Source organism: Peromyscus californicus, unplaced genomic scaffold, assembly GCF_007827085.1.
Source record: "Peromyscus californicus insignis strain IS unplaced genomic scaffold, ASM782708v3 Scaffold_12__1_contigs__length_115047231, whole genome shotgun sequence".
In the NCBI taxonomy this organism is placed as follows: domain Eukaryota; kingdom Metazoa; phylum Chordata; class Mammalia; order Rodentia; family Cricetidae; genus Peromyscus; species Peromyscus californicus.
In genome coordinates, this window is record NW_026294413.1 from 72,934,168 (window position 1) to 72,950,591 (window position 16,424).

The 16,424-nt window shown below is 38.0% G+C and overlaps 1 protein-coding gene across 1 annotated transcript; it reads left to right on the forward strand.

Annotated features, from left to right (window-relative positions):
* The first annotated feature begins 515 nt into the window (after window positions 1-515).
* Window positions 516-1,442, forward strand: LOC128107995 (olfactory receptor 4N4C-like). The gene has a single exon (XM_052734321.1). The coding sequence runs from the start codon at window positions 516-518 to the stop codon at window positions 1,440-1,442; it is 927 nt and encodes a 308-aa protein (XP_052590281.1).
* The last annotated feature ends 14,982 nt before the right edge of the window (window positions 1,443-16,424 follow it).

A 16,424-nucleotide genomic window follows, 5' to 3' on the forward strand; every position in this document is an offset into this window, starting at 1 on the left:
GTGTGTGTGTGTTTAATTAGGCCAGCATTCTTAAGGCATAATTGGTGACTAAAAAACAAATTTCAACTGGTAATATAGTTCAATAGTTTTGATAAATAAATGTACAATTAATTATAGCTAAGACATTGAATGTGTGTATCACTCCTCTTTCTTCGTCTATCCTCTTGTACAATATATACATGAAGACTTTAATATATGGAAGTAGGTTGTTTTCTTTTAAAAAAAAATACCTCAGGGCAAGGAGAAATAAACCCAGGACAATGGCATCTTTTTCCTCATATGAGAATCAAACAGAAGTTCAGGAGTAAAGCTGGCGGGAAGGTGTGGCTAAAAGAGTAGAGTGTTTGGTAGGAATGAAATGCAGATGCTAAAGTGCAGAGGAGACAGTTTGGACGTTGAAAGTGATGGGATAATTTACTTGTGTCTAACTAAGCTTCTAGAAGGAGAATATCAATGTTCTAGATGGAAAAGATGGAAATAAATGTTTGATTTGTTATGTTCTATAGGGACCGGTGATGGAGACAGAAAACAGGACAGTTGTCACAGAATTCATCCTCATAGGACTGACCCAGTCATATGACATCCAGCTCTTGGTCTTTGCTCTGAGCTTAATTTTCTACATCATCATCTTGCCTGGAAATGTCTTCATCATTCTCACCATCATATCAGACCCTGGACTCAATGCCCCACTTTATTTATTTCTGGGAAATTTGGCCTTCCTGGATGCCTCCTATTCTTTCATTGTGACTCCCAGGATGTTGGTGGACATCTTCTCTGAGAAGAAGACAATCTCCTATACAGCCTGCATCACTCAGCTATTTTTCTTGCATTTCCTTGGAGGAGGAGAATTTTTACTTCTGGTCGTGATGGCCTTTGACCGCTACATTGCCATCTGCAGGCCTTTACACTATTCCACTGTCATGAGTCCTAGAGCCTGCTATGGGATGTTGTTGGCTCCGTGGCTTGGAGGCTTTGTTCACTCCATTGTTCAGGTTGTCCTCATCCTTCGCTTGCCCTTCTGTGGGCCAAATCATCTGGATAACTTCTTCTGTGATGTCCCACAGGTCATCAAGCTATCCTGTACAGATACCTTTGTAGTTGAACTCCTAATGATCTTCAATAGTGGCCTGCTTACCCTTGTGTGCTTTCTTGGGCTTCTAACTTCATATGCAATTATTTTATGCCATGTTCACAGGTCAGCTTCTGAAGGAAAGAACAAAGCTATATCCACATGTACCACTCATGTTATAATCATATTTCTTATGTTTGGACCTGCAATTTTTATCTATACACGTCCATTCACAGCCTTGTCTGCTGACAAAGTGGTTTCTTTCTTCCACACGGTAATATTTCCATTGATGAATCCTGTGATTTATACCCTTCGAAACCAGGAAGTAAAAACTTCCATGAAAAAGTTATTTATTCAGAAAATAGTTTGTTAATTGGTTTTTAAATGAGAAATCAGGCAGGGGTAATTTGGCATGCATTTATTAAGTTACAAAATAAATAGCATTCTTCTTGATTAGATCTCATTTGTCAGGAGCTATTATAGGCAATTTGATTTTTTTCCTTTGTCCTAGTGCTTTATTTTGTTTTTTTTTAAATTGATTTACACATAATGAGAAAATAAAATTGGTATGCTTTAAAAGACGCAACAGAAATAATAGATTTGTTTAAGTACAATGGATGAGTGTGATAGATACAGGGATTAAATTTTAATTGATGTAGGAGTAAAAACACTAAAGGACTTTATGGTAAAAACAACAATTTCAGTATCTCCATAACCATAGTAATAAAGTCTTAGTATTTTAAACAAAAGAACAACTAACTCACAGATCTGTCCATTGTGTAATGTGCCATCACCATAAGATTCTATGAATAAATTAATTCATTTTCATACATGGGATAATAGGCTGCAAAATATCAAGAGCCAAACGGCAGAGGACTTTCTGCTACCTTACTGTTGGTATTCCCAACATCACCTGGGATGAATTAGAAGCAACTGCTGGACACTTTTTGTCTTCTCTCTTTTCCTGGAGTTAAGACACAGCTCCCTTTGATCCTTTGGGATGTCGTTCTCTATTTCACTGTTCGCACTGTAGTCTAATGCCTTTCTCATCATCTAGATCAGTGGATCATTGGGATGTCGTTCTCTATCTCACTGCTCGCACTGTAGTCTAATGCCTTTCTCATCATCTAGATCATTGGATCATTGGGATGTCATTCTCTATCTCACTGCTCGCACTATAGTCTAATGCCTTTCTCATCATCTAGATCAGTGGATCATTGGGATGTCGTTCTCTATTTCACTGCTTGTACTGTAGTCTAATGCCTTTCTCATCATCTAGATCATCGGAGAAGCACCTAACTTTCAGCATCTCATCGTATTACAAGATGAATCTCCCAAAGGTCATTTTAAAATATTTCATCCCCTCACAGTCAAACTAACTGATGTTTCTCCTTGCTTCTGTATAAAAGTGAGACTGGCTAATGTAGTACTTACCTGACCTTCTCCACATTACCCATTTTTCAGTTTTATCACCGGCTGTGCTCTCCATGCAAAGGTAGTTTCTCCAGTTAACAGGCTACCGTGGCTCTCCAAGAAGAAATGCACTTGCTTCCTGGCATTCCTTTGCTCCTGCTTCTGATTCACTTTGTCCACACCACCGTCTTAGCTTTCCTTTCCCATTTTCTTTTACTTTTCCCAACAAAAGTATAATGCCATTTGTAATAGATCCCCACTGCTCTCACTTTTCCAAAGCACTTACAAAATGAGATATTGCCATTTCAAACATCCATTTCTCAGACTATTGTGAAATATAGGAATGCAAAGGAAATTCTCATGATGTGGCAGTTTTAGCAATTACACAGACACATGATGACCATACTGAGAGCCAAGAAGAAGTTATTGGAGTTCATCTTTCTTTAACTTACAGGCCCAAATTAGACTATGTCTCCATATAGTCAGTTCTCCATGATGTTCTAGCAGTCTGATGGCCACTGATTATCTCTTGTAGTCATTATTTTGATTTAAAGAATTATTTCATGTACATGAGTGTTTGCCTTCATGTATGTTTGTTCACCAAACCTGTGCCTGTTGTCCACAGAATTCAGAAGAGGGTGTCGTGTCACATGAAACTGCAGTAATGAATTAGAACCTATATGGTACTCAGAATTGTGTTCAGCTTCTCTGAAAGATCAGCAAATGCTCTTAGCCACAGAGACATCACTCAGGCCTCTAGTCAACACTTTACATCCACATCTGTTTCTGCTGTTCTGTCTTAGACACAGGCACTACATCAGTGCTTACTGGACAAAGGAGAACACCTCTTATATCACTTCTCAAGTGTTTAGTCTCTGTTCAACTTCCTTGTGAAAATGTTCATCTCAAAGGGAACCCAAAGCAGGACCTGGCTGACTTCATCCCCATTTGTGTGTCCTGTTAGGAAGCATCTGTCTCTTTTTCCTTCATATCACCTTCTGTCAAAAAATATATTTCTTTCAGCTTGCCTTCAGCAAGCCCACAAACAATTGAGGCTGCTTGGTGACATTACATAATTTTAAATGTTTATTTTTGATGAAAATATAGGAAAATGAGAAAATATAAAAGCTATTTAGTTTTAAATTTTAAGATTATATCTTAATTATAAATCTTTTTCCTTCCTTTTCCTCCATCCGATTCCTCTTATATACCCATCCTATCTCTGTCAAATTCATGGCCCCTTTTTTTGTCAACTGTTATTGCTTTCTTATATGTATTTGTATATGAAATACCCTAGCCCTTCAGGTTTACACCCCCAAGCCTCAGGAAGAGAGAAACTTCAAGCACCAGGAAATGAGAAACTAAAAATCTAGTTCCCAGGGCAACCTGACTCAGCCACTACTCAATCACCCCTGTAACAATATAACAATGTAAAAAGATTTCTGTTAAGAGATGTGCTCAACTGTGACTGGGATAGTTGCAGGTGTTCCAGGAAGGATCACCGTGACCTGTGTGTAAGCTCCACTCCCACCCTGATACCCCCTTGAGGTTTATGTAACTGTACCCCCTCTGTGATCACCCTGTGATCAGGCCATGAAATTGTATGGGAATTGTAATCTTGTGGGTTTTGTGGGTTTTTCCTTTAAAAGCCCTTATGGGGCTGCAGTAAGAGGCAGCTCTTGCTCTTATGAGCAGAGTTTGCCCTTCTGTACAGAAGCCAATAAAATCCTCATGCTGTTGCATCAACTGGACTGGAGTCTGGGTTCTTGGGGCGCCCACTTGAGACCCTAAACTTTGGGGTCTAATAGTATATACATATATACTTCTAAATATCAACTTTTGATTCCATATAATATTATTTGAATATATGTAATTGGGGATGATCATTTGGCACTGAACAATTAATTGCTATACTCTTCCCTTCAAGGATCCCAGCTTCACTTAGTTTCCTATAGTTCTTAGTGTAGAGTTGAGGCTTCATGGACTTTTCCTCTTCTAGTTTGGCATGCTTGTTAATGTCATCCTTGTTCATCTCAAATTTTGGCAGTCATGCTCATGAGACTTTACCTCTATAGATTCTGATGTTACTAGGAGACATACCTCATAGCAAACTCCCTGATCTTGTGGCTCTTACACTTTTTTCATACGTTCTTCTACAATGATCCCTGAGCCTTAGTTGTGGGAGTGTTTTGTAGATGTATCAATTGAGACAGCATAATCCTTAACTACAATATAAAAATATTTATTCTTATACCCACACACAAGTGTAGTCTTCACCTCTCATCAAGAAAACCTCTTGGCAACAGGCAGAGAACACTACAGTAAACCAAGCCAATCAAAACGCAAAGTTGTAGAGTCATAGTTTTCAAAGGTTCTACTCCATGCTTTGTCTGTCTAGTAGTTCCTTTTTTGTTTTACTGTTTACATGGGTACACTATCTTGCTGCTGACTGCTTCTGGAGAGGATTTTCTTTATTCCCTCTATTCTGCTAGATGGCTTTGACATCCCTATCACCCCTATCATCCATACTGCTCCTTTTCTGGAAAGTCACTTCCTTGCTCTCTGGAGATTTATCTTCATTTTCTCCATGGGAGAGTAGAATAAAAATTTCAGGGTAAGAAAATATTTATGAGAAGCAACATAAACTCTTTTCTAAGACATACTAATAAGTGACAAATGTAAGACTACATCTCTGAAAGATAATTGATAGAATGATCTTGTAGAAATAAACCTCAACAAATGAATGTAAGTCTTTAAGTCATTTTTGTGTTTGCTCAAGTTACTGATTTTTGGTAAGAAAAATAAATTTTGGTCACAGAGTTATACACCATGGATACTTTGATTATATTGTTAAGAAATAGTGGTTTTCTTCAAAAGCAGTTAATGATGATACTAACATTAGTGATGTCAAGAAACAAGAAAATTTTGGCTTCTTTGTCGAAAATCATATGTTCATAGGTGTGCGGATTAATGTCAGGGTCTTCAATTCAATTCCATTGGTCCACATGTCGGTTTTTATGCCAGTACCAAGCTATTTTTATTACTGTAGCTCTATAGTAGAGCTTGAAGTCAGGGATTGTGATGCCTCCAGAGGTTGTTTTATTTTACAGGATTCTTTAAGCTATCCTGGGTTTTTTGTTTTTCCATATGAAGTTGAGTATTGTTCTTTCCAGGTCTGTGAAGAATTGTGTTGGGAATTTGAGAATGGGGATTGCATTGAATCTGTAGATTGCTTTTGGTAAGATTGTCATTTTTACTATGTTAATCTTACCTATCCATGAGCATGGGAGATCTTTCCACTTTCTGATATCTTCTTCACTTTCTTTCTTCAGGGACTTACAGTTCTTGTCATACAGGTTCTTCACTTGCTTAGTTAGAGTTACCCCGAGGTATTTTATACCATTTGTGGCTATTGTAAAAGGTGATGCTCCTCTGATTTCTTCTTTTTTCTTTTTTTTGTTTTTCGAGACCAGGGTTTCTCTGTGTAGCTTTGCGCCTTTCCTGGAACTCACTTGGTAGCCCAGGCTGGCCTCGAACTCACAGAGATCCGCCTGACTCTGCCTCCCAAGTGCTGGGATTAAAGGCGTGTGCCACCACCGCCCAGTGTCCTCTGATTTCTTTCTCAGCCTGTTTGTCATTTGTATATAGGAGAGCTACTGATTTCTTTTTGAGTTAATCTTGTATCATGCCACATTATTGAAGGTTTATAAGCTGTATGAGTTCCTTGGTTGAATTTTTGGGGTCACTTATGTACACTATCATGTCATCTGCAAATAATGAAAGCTTGACTTATAAATTGCACAATGGAAAAAAGAAAGCATCTTAAACAAATGGTGCTGGCATAACTGGATGTCAACATGCAGAAGATTGCAAATAGACCATATCTGTCGCCGCACAAAACTCAAGTCCAAGTGGATCAAAGACCTCAACATAAATCCAGTTATACTGAACTTGATAGAAGAGAAAGTAGGAAGTAGTCTGGAACTCATTGGCACAGGAGACCACTTCCTAAATATAACACCAGTAGCACAGACACTGAGAGAAACAATTAATAAATGGGACCTCTTGAAACTGAGAAGCTTTTGTAGGGCAAAGGACACCGTCAATAAGACAAAACAACAGCCTACAGAATGGGAAAAGATCTTCACCAATCCCACATCTGACAGAGGGCTGATGTCCAATATATATATAGAACTCAAGAAATTAGATTTCAAAATACTCAACAGTCCAATTAAAAAATGGGCTATAGAGCTAAACAAAGAATTCTCAACAGAAGAAGCTCAAATGGCTGAAAGACATTTAAAAAATTGCTCAACATCCTTAATCATCAGGGAAATGCAAATCAAAACAACTCTGAGATACCATCTTACACCTGTCAGAATGGTTAAGATAAAAAACACTGAAGACAGCTTATGTTGGAGAGGATGTGGAGCTAGGGGAACTCTCCTCCACTGTTGGTGGAAATGCAAGCTTATGTAGCCACTTTGGAAATCAATATGGCACTTTCTTAGAAAATTGGGAATCAATCTCCCTCAAGACCCAGCTATACCACTCTTGGGCATATTCCCAAGGAATGCTCAATCATACCACAAGGATACATGGTCAACAGTGTTCATATCAGCATTGTTTGTAATAGCCAGAACCTGGAAACAACCTAGATGCCCTTCAACTGAAGAATGGATAATTAAAATGTGGTACATATACACAGTGGAATATTACTTAGCAGAGAACAACAATGACATCATGAGGTTTGCAGGCAAATGGATGGAACTAGAAAATACCATCCTGAGTGAGGTAACCCAGACTCAGAAAGACAAACATGGTATGTATCCACTCACTCATAAGTGGATACTAGATGTAAAGTAAAGAATAAACAGACTGTAACTGACAACTCCAGGGAAGCTACCTAGTAAAGGGGACCCTAAGAAAGATACAGGGATCACCCAATGACAGAGAAATAGATGAGATCTACATGAGCAAACTGGGGTGAGGAGGGGTAATGGATGGCAAGGGCCGGGGGGGAAAGAGAGCTTAGGTGAGCGGGAGATCCCAGCTGGATCAGGAACAGTGTGGGAGAACAAGGAAAGAGATACCATGATAAATGAAGACTCCACGGGAATAGGAAGAAGCAGAGTGCTAGAGAGGTCCCCAGAAATCCACAAAGATGACTCCACTACAGACTACTGGCAATGGTCGAGAGAGTGTCTGAGCTGATCTACTCTGGTGATAGGTGGTGGAACACCCTGTCATGATAGAACTCTCATCCAGTGACTGATGGAAGCAGATGCAGAGATCCATGGCCAAGCCCCAGGTGGAGCTCCAGGAGTCCAATCAATCGAGAGAGAGGAGGGATTGTATGAGTGAGAATTGTTGAGACCAAGATTGGAAAAAGCACAGGGACAAATAGCCAAACGAATGGAAACACATGAACTATGAACCAATAGCTGAGGAGCCCCCATGGAACTGGACTAGGCCCTCTGGATAAGTGAGACAGTTGATTAGCTTGAACTGTTTAGGAGGTCCCCAGGCAGTAGGACCGGGACCTGTCCTTGGTGCATGAGCTGGCTTTTTGGAACCTAGGGCCTATGCTGGGACACTTTGCTCAGCCTTGGTGCAGGGAGGGGAATTGGACCTGCCTCAACTAAATGTACCAGGCTGACTCCCCAGGGGAGACCTTTCCTTGGAGGAAGTGGGAATGGGGAGCAGATTGTGGGGGGAAGGCTGGGGCGGGGAGGAGGGAGGATAGGGGAATTCGGGGCTGATATGTAAAACCACTAGAAAATTTCTTATATAAAATAAAAAAAATTGAAAAAAAAAAGAAACAAGAAAATTATTCAGTGGGTTATTCCATTTTTTTTTTGTATGTGTTGAGATTTGCTTTGTGACTGAGTTTGTGGTGGATTTTAGAGAAAACCCCCTGCATGAGGAGGCAGTTGTGTAGCTTGATCTGCTTGGGGGGCCCCCTGGCGGTAGGATCAGAATCCATCCCTGGTGCATGAGCAGGCTTTTTGGAGTCCACTACCTATGATGGGACACCTCATGCAGCCTTGAGGCAGGGGGAAGGGCTTGGACTTGCCTCTACTGGATATGCCTCCCATGGGAGGCCCTTGCCTTCTTATGGGGAGAGTAGGGGGTGGGTTGGGAGGGGGAGGCTGGGGGGGCAGGAGGAGGGAAGAGGGGGATCTTTGAATGGTGTGTAAAATGAATGAAAAAATTTTCTTAATAAAAAAAGAAACAAGAAAAAATTATTGAATGTGCTGTATTTAATGAAGAATATAATTAAATAGCATTTCTAAAAATAAATAACCTGTCAACATTATGTTAATTAATTGTGAAAATCTTGGAACAAAAGGTTGTCATTATTATTTTGCTTTTGTGAAGCAAAGATTATGTAGTACATATCTACGATGACAGAACATTAGTTACAATCCTTGGAGTATACTCACCATAAAGGCCACGAGGAAACTGGTGATTATGTGTAGCAAAGGGAATTCTTGTACACTTTCATGAGACTGTAAAGTATAGACATTATAGAAAATGGTACAGAAGTTGTTCTAATATTGAAAAACTAGAGTATCCACATGACCTAGCAGTACCATTCCTGGACATTTATCTGAAGCAACTGAATCTATAACTTTAACAAATATCACAGCTGCCATGTTTACTGTAGCATTGTTCACAGTGACTACTGTATAAAAACTATGTAAGTGTCAACTGATAGGTACATGGCTAAAATGTGATACATGGGCATACACTCAAGAATATTATTTAACAAAAAAAAGAATGAAATATTCTTTGTGACAATATATGTGAACTAAGAAGACATTTTATTAATCTAATCCAAAACACATAAAAGAAGATGATCTGTATCATTACTTGTAGTTATAATTTAAGAAGTAGAACTCGTTGAACCAGATACCATAATAATGCTTACCAGGGTCTGTCTGAGATCAAAGAAAATGGAAAGCTGTCAGAGATCATTTTCTGATATGAAATGAAAAATTTCTGAGTAATTTCTGAATTTCTGGTGTTCAACACCCTGACTATAACAATACTCTACTTTTGACTTGAAATACAGTAATAGAGTAGAATTTTATTGTCCTCACTATCCTTTTCCCTTCTCATAATGTATATGTGTGAGGTGATGATTGTGCCGTGTGTCTATATAAAGGAAGATTTCTTTTTGTATCTCGAATATTTTTACCATCAATTTTTAAATAAACATTTAAGAATTAAAGGACTATGAACCCTGTGACCTACAATGGCAACAGGTCTGGCAAGATATTTCTATTCATATATTAGTGGAGGCATTATTGTGTGATTCATCAACCACTTTCTGATTGGATTTACTTTCTCTCCATAAAAGGAAACACTTACCTGAAATCATTTTTGGGGCCATGACAGTGTGTCTACACCTCTCATAGGCACGTGAGAGGACCTATTAGAATTATTATACTAAGTAGACATAGTACTAAACCACTTACTAAAGATTAATTCATCTTTCAACCCTTAGGAGAGAAACTTCTTTTTGTAGTATGTGATGATTAACCCAGAGAGCCACAATTAGTCAATATACAGAGAATTAGAAACCATTGAGTACTCAGCACTCAAATGGACATTTGCATGCTCCTCCAAAGACTCAGGAATCATCAAGAAGTAAGTGGCAAAAAGAGTATAAACAGCAGAGGAACTGGATGAATACAAGTCAACGGTGTCCTCTGAAATCAAGGAATTCATCCATTTTCTTTTAGATTTTCCAAATTAATGGAGTAGAGGTTCTGTTAGTTTGGGTCATTTCTTATTTTTTTTTTTGGTGAGTTTGGCAAAGGATCTGTCATCTTGTTTATCTTCTCCAACAACCAACTCCCAGATTCATTGATTCTTTGTGTTGTTATCCCTTTATATTTCTATTTCATTAATTTCTGCTTCAATTTTTGTTAATTTTTCTATGTTTTTCTTTTTCTTGCTTTCCAAAATCTTGAGTTGTATCATTCAGTCATTTATTTTACTCTGAAATTTTAATGTAGCCACTTAGGACTTTAAACTTCCTTCTTAAAGTGATTTTTAAGGTGTCCCAGATATTTTGTTGTGCTGTGTTCTCACTTATTTCTTGAACTATATAGATTGCTTTCTGGATTGATTCTTTGATTCAATCATCATTCAGTAATGAATTAATCTCCATGAGTTTATACATTTACTACAGGTTTGTTTGCTATCAGTTTTTAAGTTTTTTGGCATGATATTTTAGCATTGGTCTATTTTAGAGAGGCTTTCATGTGCTGCTAAGTAGAATGTATATTTTTTTTTACATTTGCATGTAACATTAGTTCAATTTGATGTAAGGTGTCACTTAATTCTTAGGTTTCTCTGTTTATTATTTGTCAAAATGATCTATGTATTGAAGGAAGTAGGGCGGTGAGATCACCTATAGTTTTTGTCAATCTGTGTCTTCAATTCCATTAGTAAGCTTTTTATGAATTTGGGTGCATTAGAATTTAGTGCACATATGTTTAATATTGTGATATTTTTCTGATTCCATTGATCAGAATGAAGGCCCTGTTTGATCCCTTCTAACTAGTTTTAGTTTGAAGTCTATTTGTCAGATATTAAGATGAGAATGCCTGCTTGATTCTTGATCTCATTTTCTGGGAATACTTTTTCTATCCTTTTACTTTTTTTAGTGTTTTGACTGCTCATTGTTTTGTTTGGGATGTGATTTTTAGGCTGTTTGGATTATGGAAAGATTCTTTCCCAACTCTGACACAACTGCCAATCAAGATTACTGTACACAGGAAAACTATCTGCCAGAGTGTACTGTTGCAGGTTCTTCTGGATTTCTGAGTTTCACTTGAGAAATCAGCTACTAATTTTATGAGTTTTCCCATTATATGTGACTTGTGCTTTTTCTCTTGTAACCTTCTGTAGTTGAAATTTTCTTTGGGCCACCAACCAGCTCCCAAATAAAGACAAGGAGACATTAATTATGGATGCTCCACCTTAGCTTAGGCATGTCCTTCTAGCTCTTTTAACTTAATTTAACTTGTTTCTTTTCATCTACATTCTGCCTTGGGGCTTTTGTCTTTCATTCTGTATGCCTTGGGGCTTTTGTCTTTCATTCTGTATGTCATACTTTCCTGCTTCCCCTGTGTCTGTTTATCTGGCCCTTGGTATCTCCCTGCTGTCTCTTTCTTTCTCCCTTCTTCCCTGAGCCTAAATTCCTCCCCCTACTTACTCTCCCTCCCTAGACATCCTACCTATACCTCCTCCATTGATATTGGCTATTCACCTTTTTGTTAGACCAATCAGATGCCTTAGGCAGGCAAGGTAAACCAGCAAAACATCTTCACATAATTAAACAAATGCAACACATCTTTACATAGTTGAACAAATATTCTGCAACATTTCCCTCTCATTTGTCGAAATAAAAAGAAAGGGTTTAGCTTTAACATAGTAAGACTATACACAATAAGAACAGTTATCAACTAAGAATTACATTTACAATATTCAGTCCAGTTGCACTTGGCAAATTCACAGAAAATACTCCATTATCTATCTTGTCTTGATGAGTCCAAAGTTGTGTACCTAATTTGCTTTCTATCCCAGCTTTTATTACTAGCACAAAATTATTTTTTTTAGATCTCAAAACATTTTCTCAGATAAACAATTTAAGCTTTTATGTTTCTCAGTCTTACAAATTTTATGTCTCTTATGTAAGTTTCTTTTCTGAATTTGTTAACAAGACAGCTATAACTATAACTATCTCATCTTCAACTTCAACAAAGACCCAAGGAGAATATAATATTACATGAGCAGACAGGAAGTGCAGAGCAAACTTCCAAAACCATAGAAATGACAAGGACATCTGGCTGCTGGACAGTCACCCAAGTTTCTTCTGCAATGTTGGGGCATCCATTTTTGGCCTATGGGCATAGAATATCTGACAAACTTTTCTATGAAGCAGGAATTTTGAAGGACTGTTGCACTTTGTCTTGGCAAAGTTTAGCATTTTTAACCATTAGTGTCCTGCTTGTCTAGTTTGTACATTATACTGTCAAGGCAGGAGCAGCTTCTTGCCCAAATGTCTAGCTTTGCCACATGAAAGTGACCTCCATGTAGAGGTTCTTTGATAACCATCATCTGTCTATGAAGCAGATTGGTGCTGCTAGGAACAGATATGTCTCACTGTCATGAAAAGCCTTGGGTTATTCATGGGATGACTCATCACTAACAGGCTTGAGGGCCAGACAGTCCAAACCAGTAATAAGATACTTTATGAGAGCCAGCCTGGGTCTGCCTAAGGGCATTAGCAACAGCAGCTGAGACACGATCCGAGATGACCTGGACCAATGAGAGGCAGCTATGTCACACCAGCAGATGCATATTCATAAGACCTCCTCCCCCAGGGTGGGGTGGAGGGTACATAAGGCTTGCCTCTTCCTGAACAAACTGCGCTTGTTATTTCAACATTCTCCCAGAGTCTGTGTTGTTTACTCTGCACATACTTGGCCCTCTCCACCAAAGGGAACAAGAGCATAGGACCTTGCCAGTTATTAAAATCTTAAATGCTATATTCTGTACTTCTCTGAAGTGTTTGAAGATCACCTATCTATCTAAAATATATGTTTAACCTTGAAAATATACCTAACATGACTATAAATTTGATTGTTATAGATGACTAATTACTAACCTACATTTCTTGATTATCCTAAACAGTGTAATAATATCTCTCAAGGACTAGAAAGGACTTGAACTTTGAACATTTTTAAACAAGCTACATTGGTACAATACCTTAAACATGAGTAGAAACATATATATGGTATAACAAAAATAACCTTAAATTTATATCAATACACAAAAATCCATACCAATGTAAAATATTTGAGATAAATAGTTGTCTTCTTATCCTATATTCCTATGTCCCCACTAAATGATGACAGACATCCCTAAGACATCAAATGATCAAAAACCACCCCACCTCTTGAGAATGTGGGCATTATGTTCTCTAGACTGCTTTCTGTTGTCTGGGAGCAACAGCATGCCCAGGGGACACTAAGAAAATTGAGATAATTTTCAAGTTCTAAGAAATCTAGCTATAATATTTGTTGTCCAGTCCTTGTGTAATGGGAAAGTATAAGGCTTTTCTGATGTCATGGCTAGAATAGTCTGTGAGGCTGGACCGTCTCAGACAGCAGCTTTGAAGTTGTTCTGAACAGAGAACTCTAAGGAAACTCAACGGAGGTACTCTGAAAGACTAGACCTCCTGGGCCACCCTTTTTCATTGTATCTGGTCCTCTTGCTCTGAAATTACAAACTTTCAAAAGTGCCACACATATCTGCATCAACACAAGTATGGGCTGTGCTGCATTGAACCACCCCAGCTCTAGGAAGTTGATGCTCACACTGTGGCAGGCATTTTTACTTAGTTGCTGTTTCTACTTAGCTTGACTGATGCTTAAGTGCTCTGCTGCACAGCAGTGCCTCTTAAAGAAGTCATATCTGTTTTCTTCTTTTTTTCTTCAGCTTTCTCAGGCCCTATGTGGAGATTCAGGCCCCATGTTGGTCACCATTTAAAGCTGGCATTTTCTTTGGGCAACCAACCAGTTCCCAAATAAAGACACAGAGACTTATTATTATTTATGAATGCTTGGCCTTAGCTTAGGCTTGTCCCACTAGCTCCTTTTTAACTTAATTTAGCCTGTTTCTCTTCATCCACACTATACCTCAGGGCTTTTTACCTTTCTTTCATTGTGTATGTCCTACTTTCCTGCTTCTTTCATGTCTGTCTGTCTGTCCCCTGACATCTCTTTTTCTTTTTCCCTTCTTTCCTGAGCCTAAAACTTGTAATATTTTTCTTTGTTTCATGTATTTAATGTTTAACTATGATATGTTGTGATGTGTTGCTTTTTTGGTTTTGTCTTCTTTGTGCTTCTTGAATCTGTATGAGTATGTCTTTTCTTAGTTTGGAGAAGTTTTTTTTCTATGATCATATTAAATATCTGGTCTTTTCCACTTCCTAAGGATTCTTCTTCCTCTTCTATGCCTATAAGAACAAGATTTGATCTTCCATCATGACCAAATGGTGCCTTCATTTCATGAATTTTCCTATCTTATGCTTTAAAATAATTCATTTTCTTTGCTTATTTTATCTAAATCCTCTACTTTTCTTTTGAGTTCTGATATTCTGTCTTCTATATAATGAATTCTTCTTTTCAGGATTTCCTCTGAGATTTCTAATTAAGATATTGAGGTTTTCAATTCCATCTCCATTCTGGTTTATGTTTTCTTCAATGTTTTTATTTCCTATTGAACTTAGTTTCTAAATCCTGAATTATCTTTGTTACTTTATTCAGATTTGTATTTGTATTTCCTTATCCATCCATTCATCATCCATTCATTCTTTCTTTCTTTTCCTTTTTCTTTTTTGGTGAATCATGAGTTTTGTTGGGTTACTCTAAAGGGATTTAGGGACGAGCTACTTGCAAGAGCAGAAATGACTCAAAGACAGCTGAACCACCAGAGCCCACCACATCATGGGTGACAGCTATCAAAGCCAGGAACCAGGAGCACCCTGGACAGCCTGCAGGCATCTCAACAGGTTGAGGGAGTCCTTTCCATGTGCTTAGTTGGTCTAAACATCTTTCCTGCAGGTCAGCTAGTTTATGGCATGAACCACTAACATCTCACAGATTTTCTGGATTTTTTTGTTAGTTTTTTTTTTTTTGATTTAACATTTTCTTTGGCCACTGTATCTATTTCTTCTTTCACATCTTCAAGGCCCAAGCTCTCCCAGTTCTTGTATTCTTTTGGTGAAGCTTGCTTCTGTTATTCTTGTTTGATTTCCTAAATTTTTCATTTCCATAATTCCCTCAATTTAGTTTCTTTCTTGATTCTATTTCCATTATCAGGTATTGAACAGTTTCATTCACTTCCTTTCACCATTTGTTTGTGTTTTCCTGGACGTCTTTGAAGAATATATCCATTTCCTCTTTAAGAACTATTATCACATTCATACAGGCTGTTTTAAGGGTTTTTTCTTGTGCTTCATCTTTTTTTGAATATTCTAGGCCTGCTCTGGTAGTTTTGCTGGATTCTGGTGGAGACATTATTCTGTCTGTTTTTGACTGTGTGTTTATGCAGGCCTCTAGGAATCTGTTTCCCTGCCTTGCTCATTTGGTGTGTTTCCTAGGAATGCCTGCTGGTGTTATAGGCTGAGACAATGGGATGAGTTGGGGAAGGAAGGCTGGAGGAGAAGATCTTTGTGATCCATTGGGGGATGGGGTCAAAGAAGAAAGGGAGACTGCAGCAGGTGTTCTGATACAGACCTAGAATGAGACTGAGGAATTGGATTTGAAGGAGCAGAAGGAGAGGTGAAAATCTGCACTCAGCCTATGTGCTTCCTTGGCAAGAATGACCTGTGGTTTTGCAGGAGGTTATTATTTTTTAATTGAAAAAATTATTTTGTACAATACATTATGCATATTCTTTGCCCTCCTGAACTCCTTCTAGATTCTCCTCACCAACCAACCCAACTACTTTTATGTTCTCTTACACACTCTCTCTCTCTATATATATACAACAAAGAAAAGACCCTCCAAAAACCAAAAAAATTAAAAATCATAACAAAAAGACTAACAATAAGAAAAATTGTTGAGACTAAAAGTTCTCAAACTAATCACTGAGAAAGAGGAAATCAGTTTTGTCCACTGGTGTTTCTGGGTATATCAATCACACTCCTGGACAGGCCCCATGCCTAGAAGCAATTGGCCAACATAAACAAAGATTTCATTAACTATGACTTTATTTTTAGTAATATTTATAGCAAAAACAGGCCTAGAAAAACCAGGACCTTCTTTTCTTTTTACAAAGGGAAACATTAAAAACCTAGGATTTGAGTTTTAGTTTGTTTTATATATTTCCCATGACATACACTTTGAATTTAGAT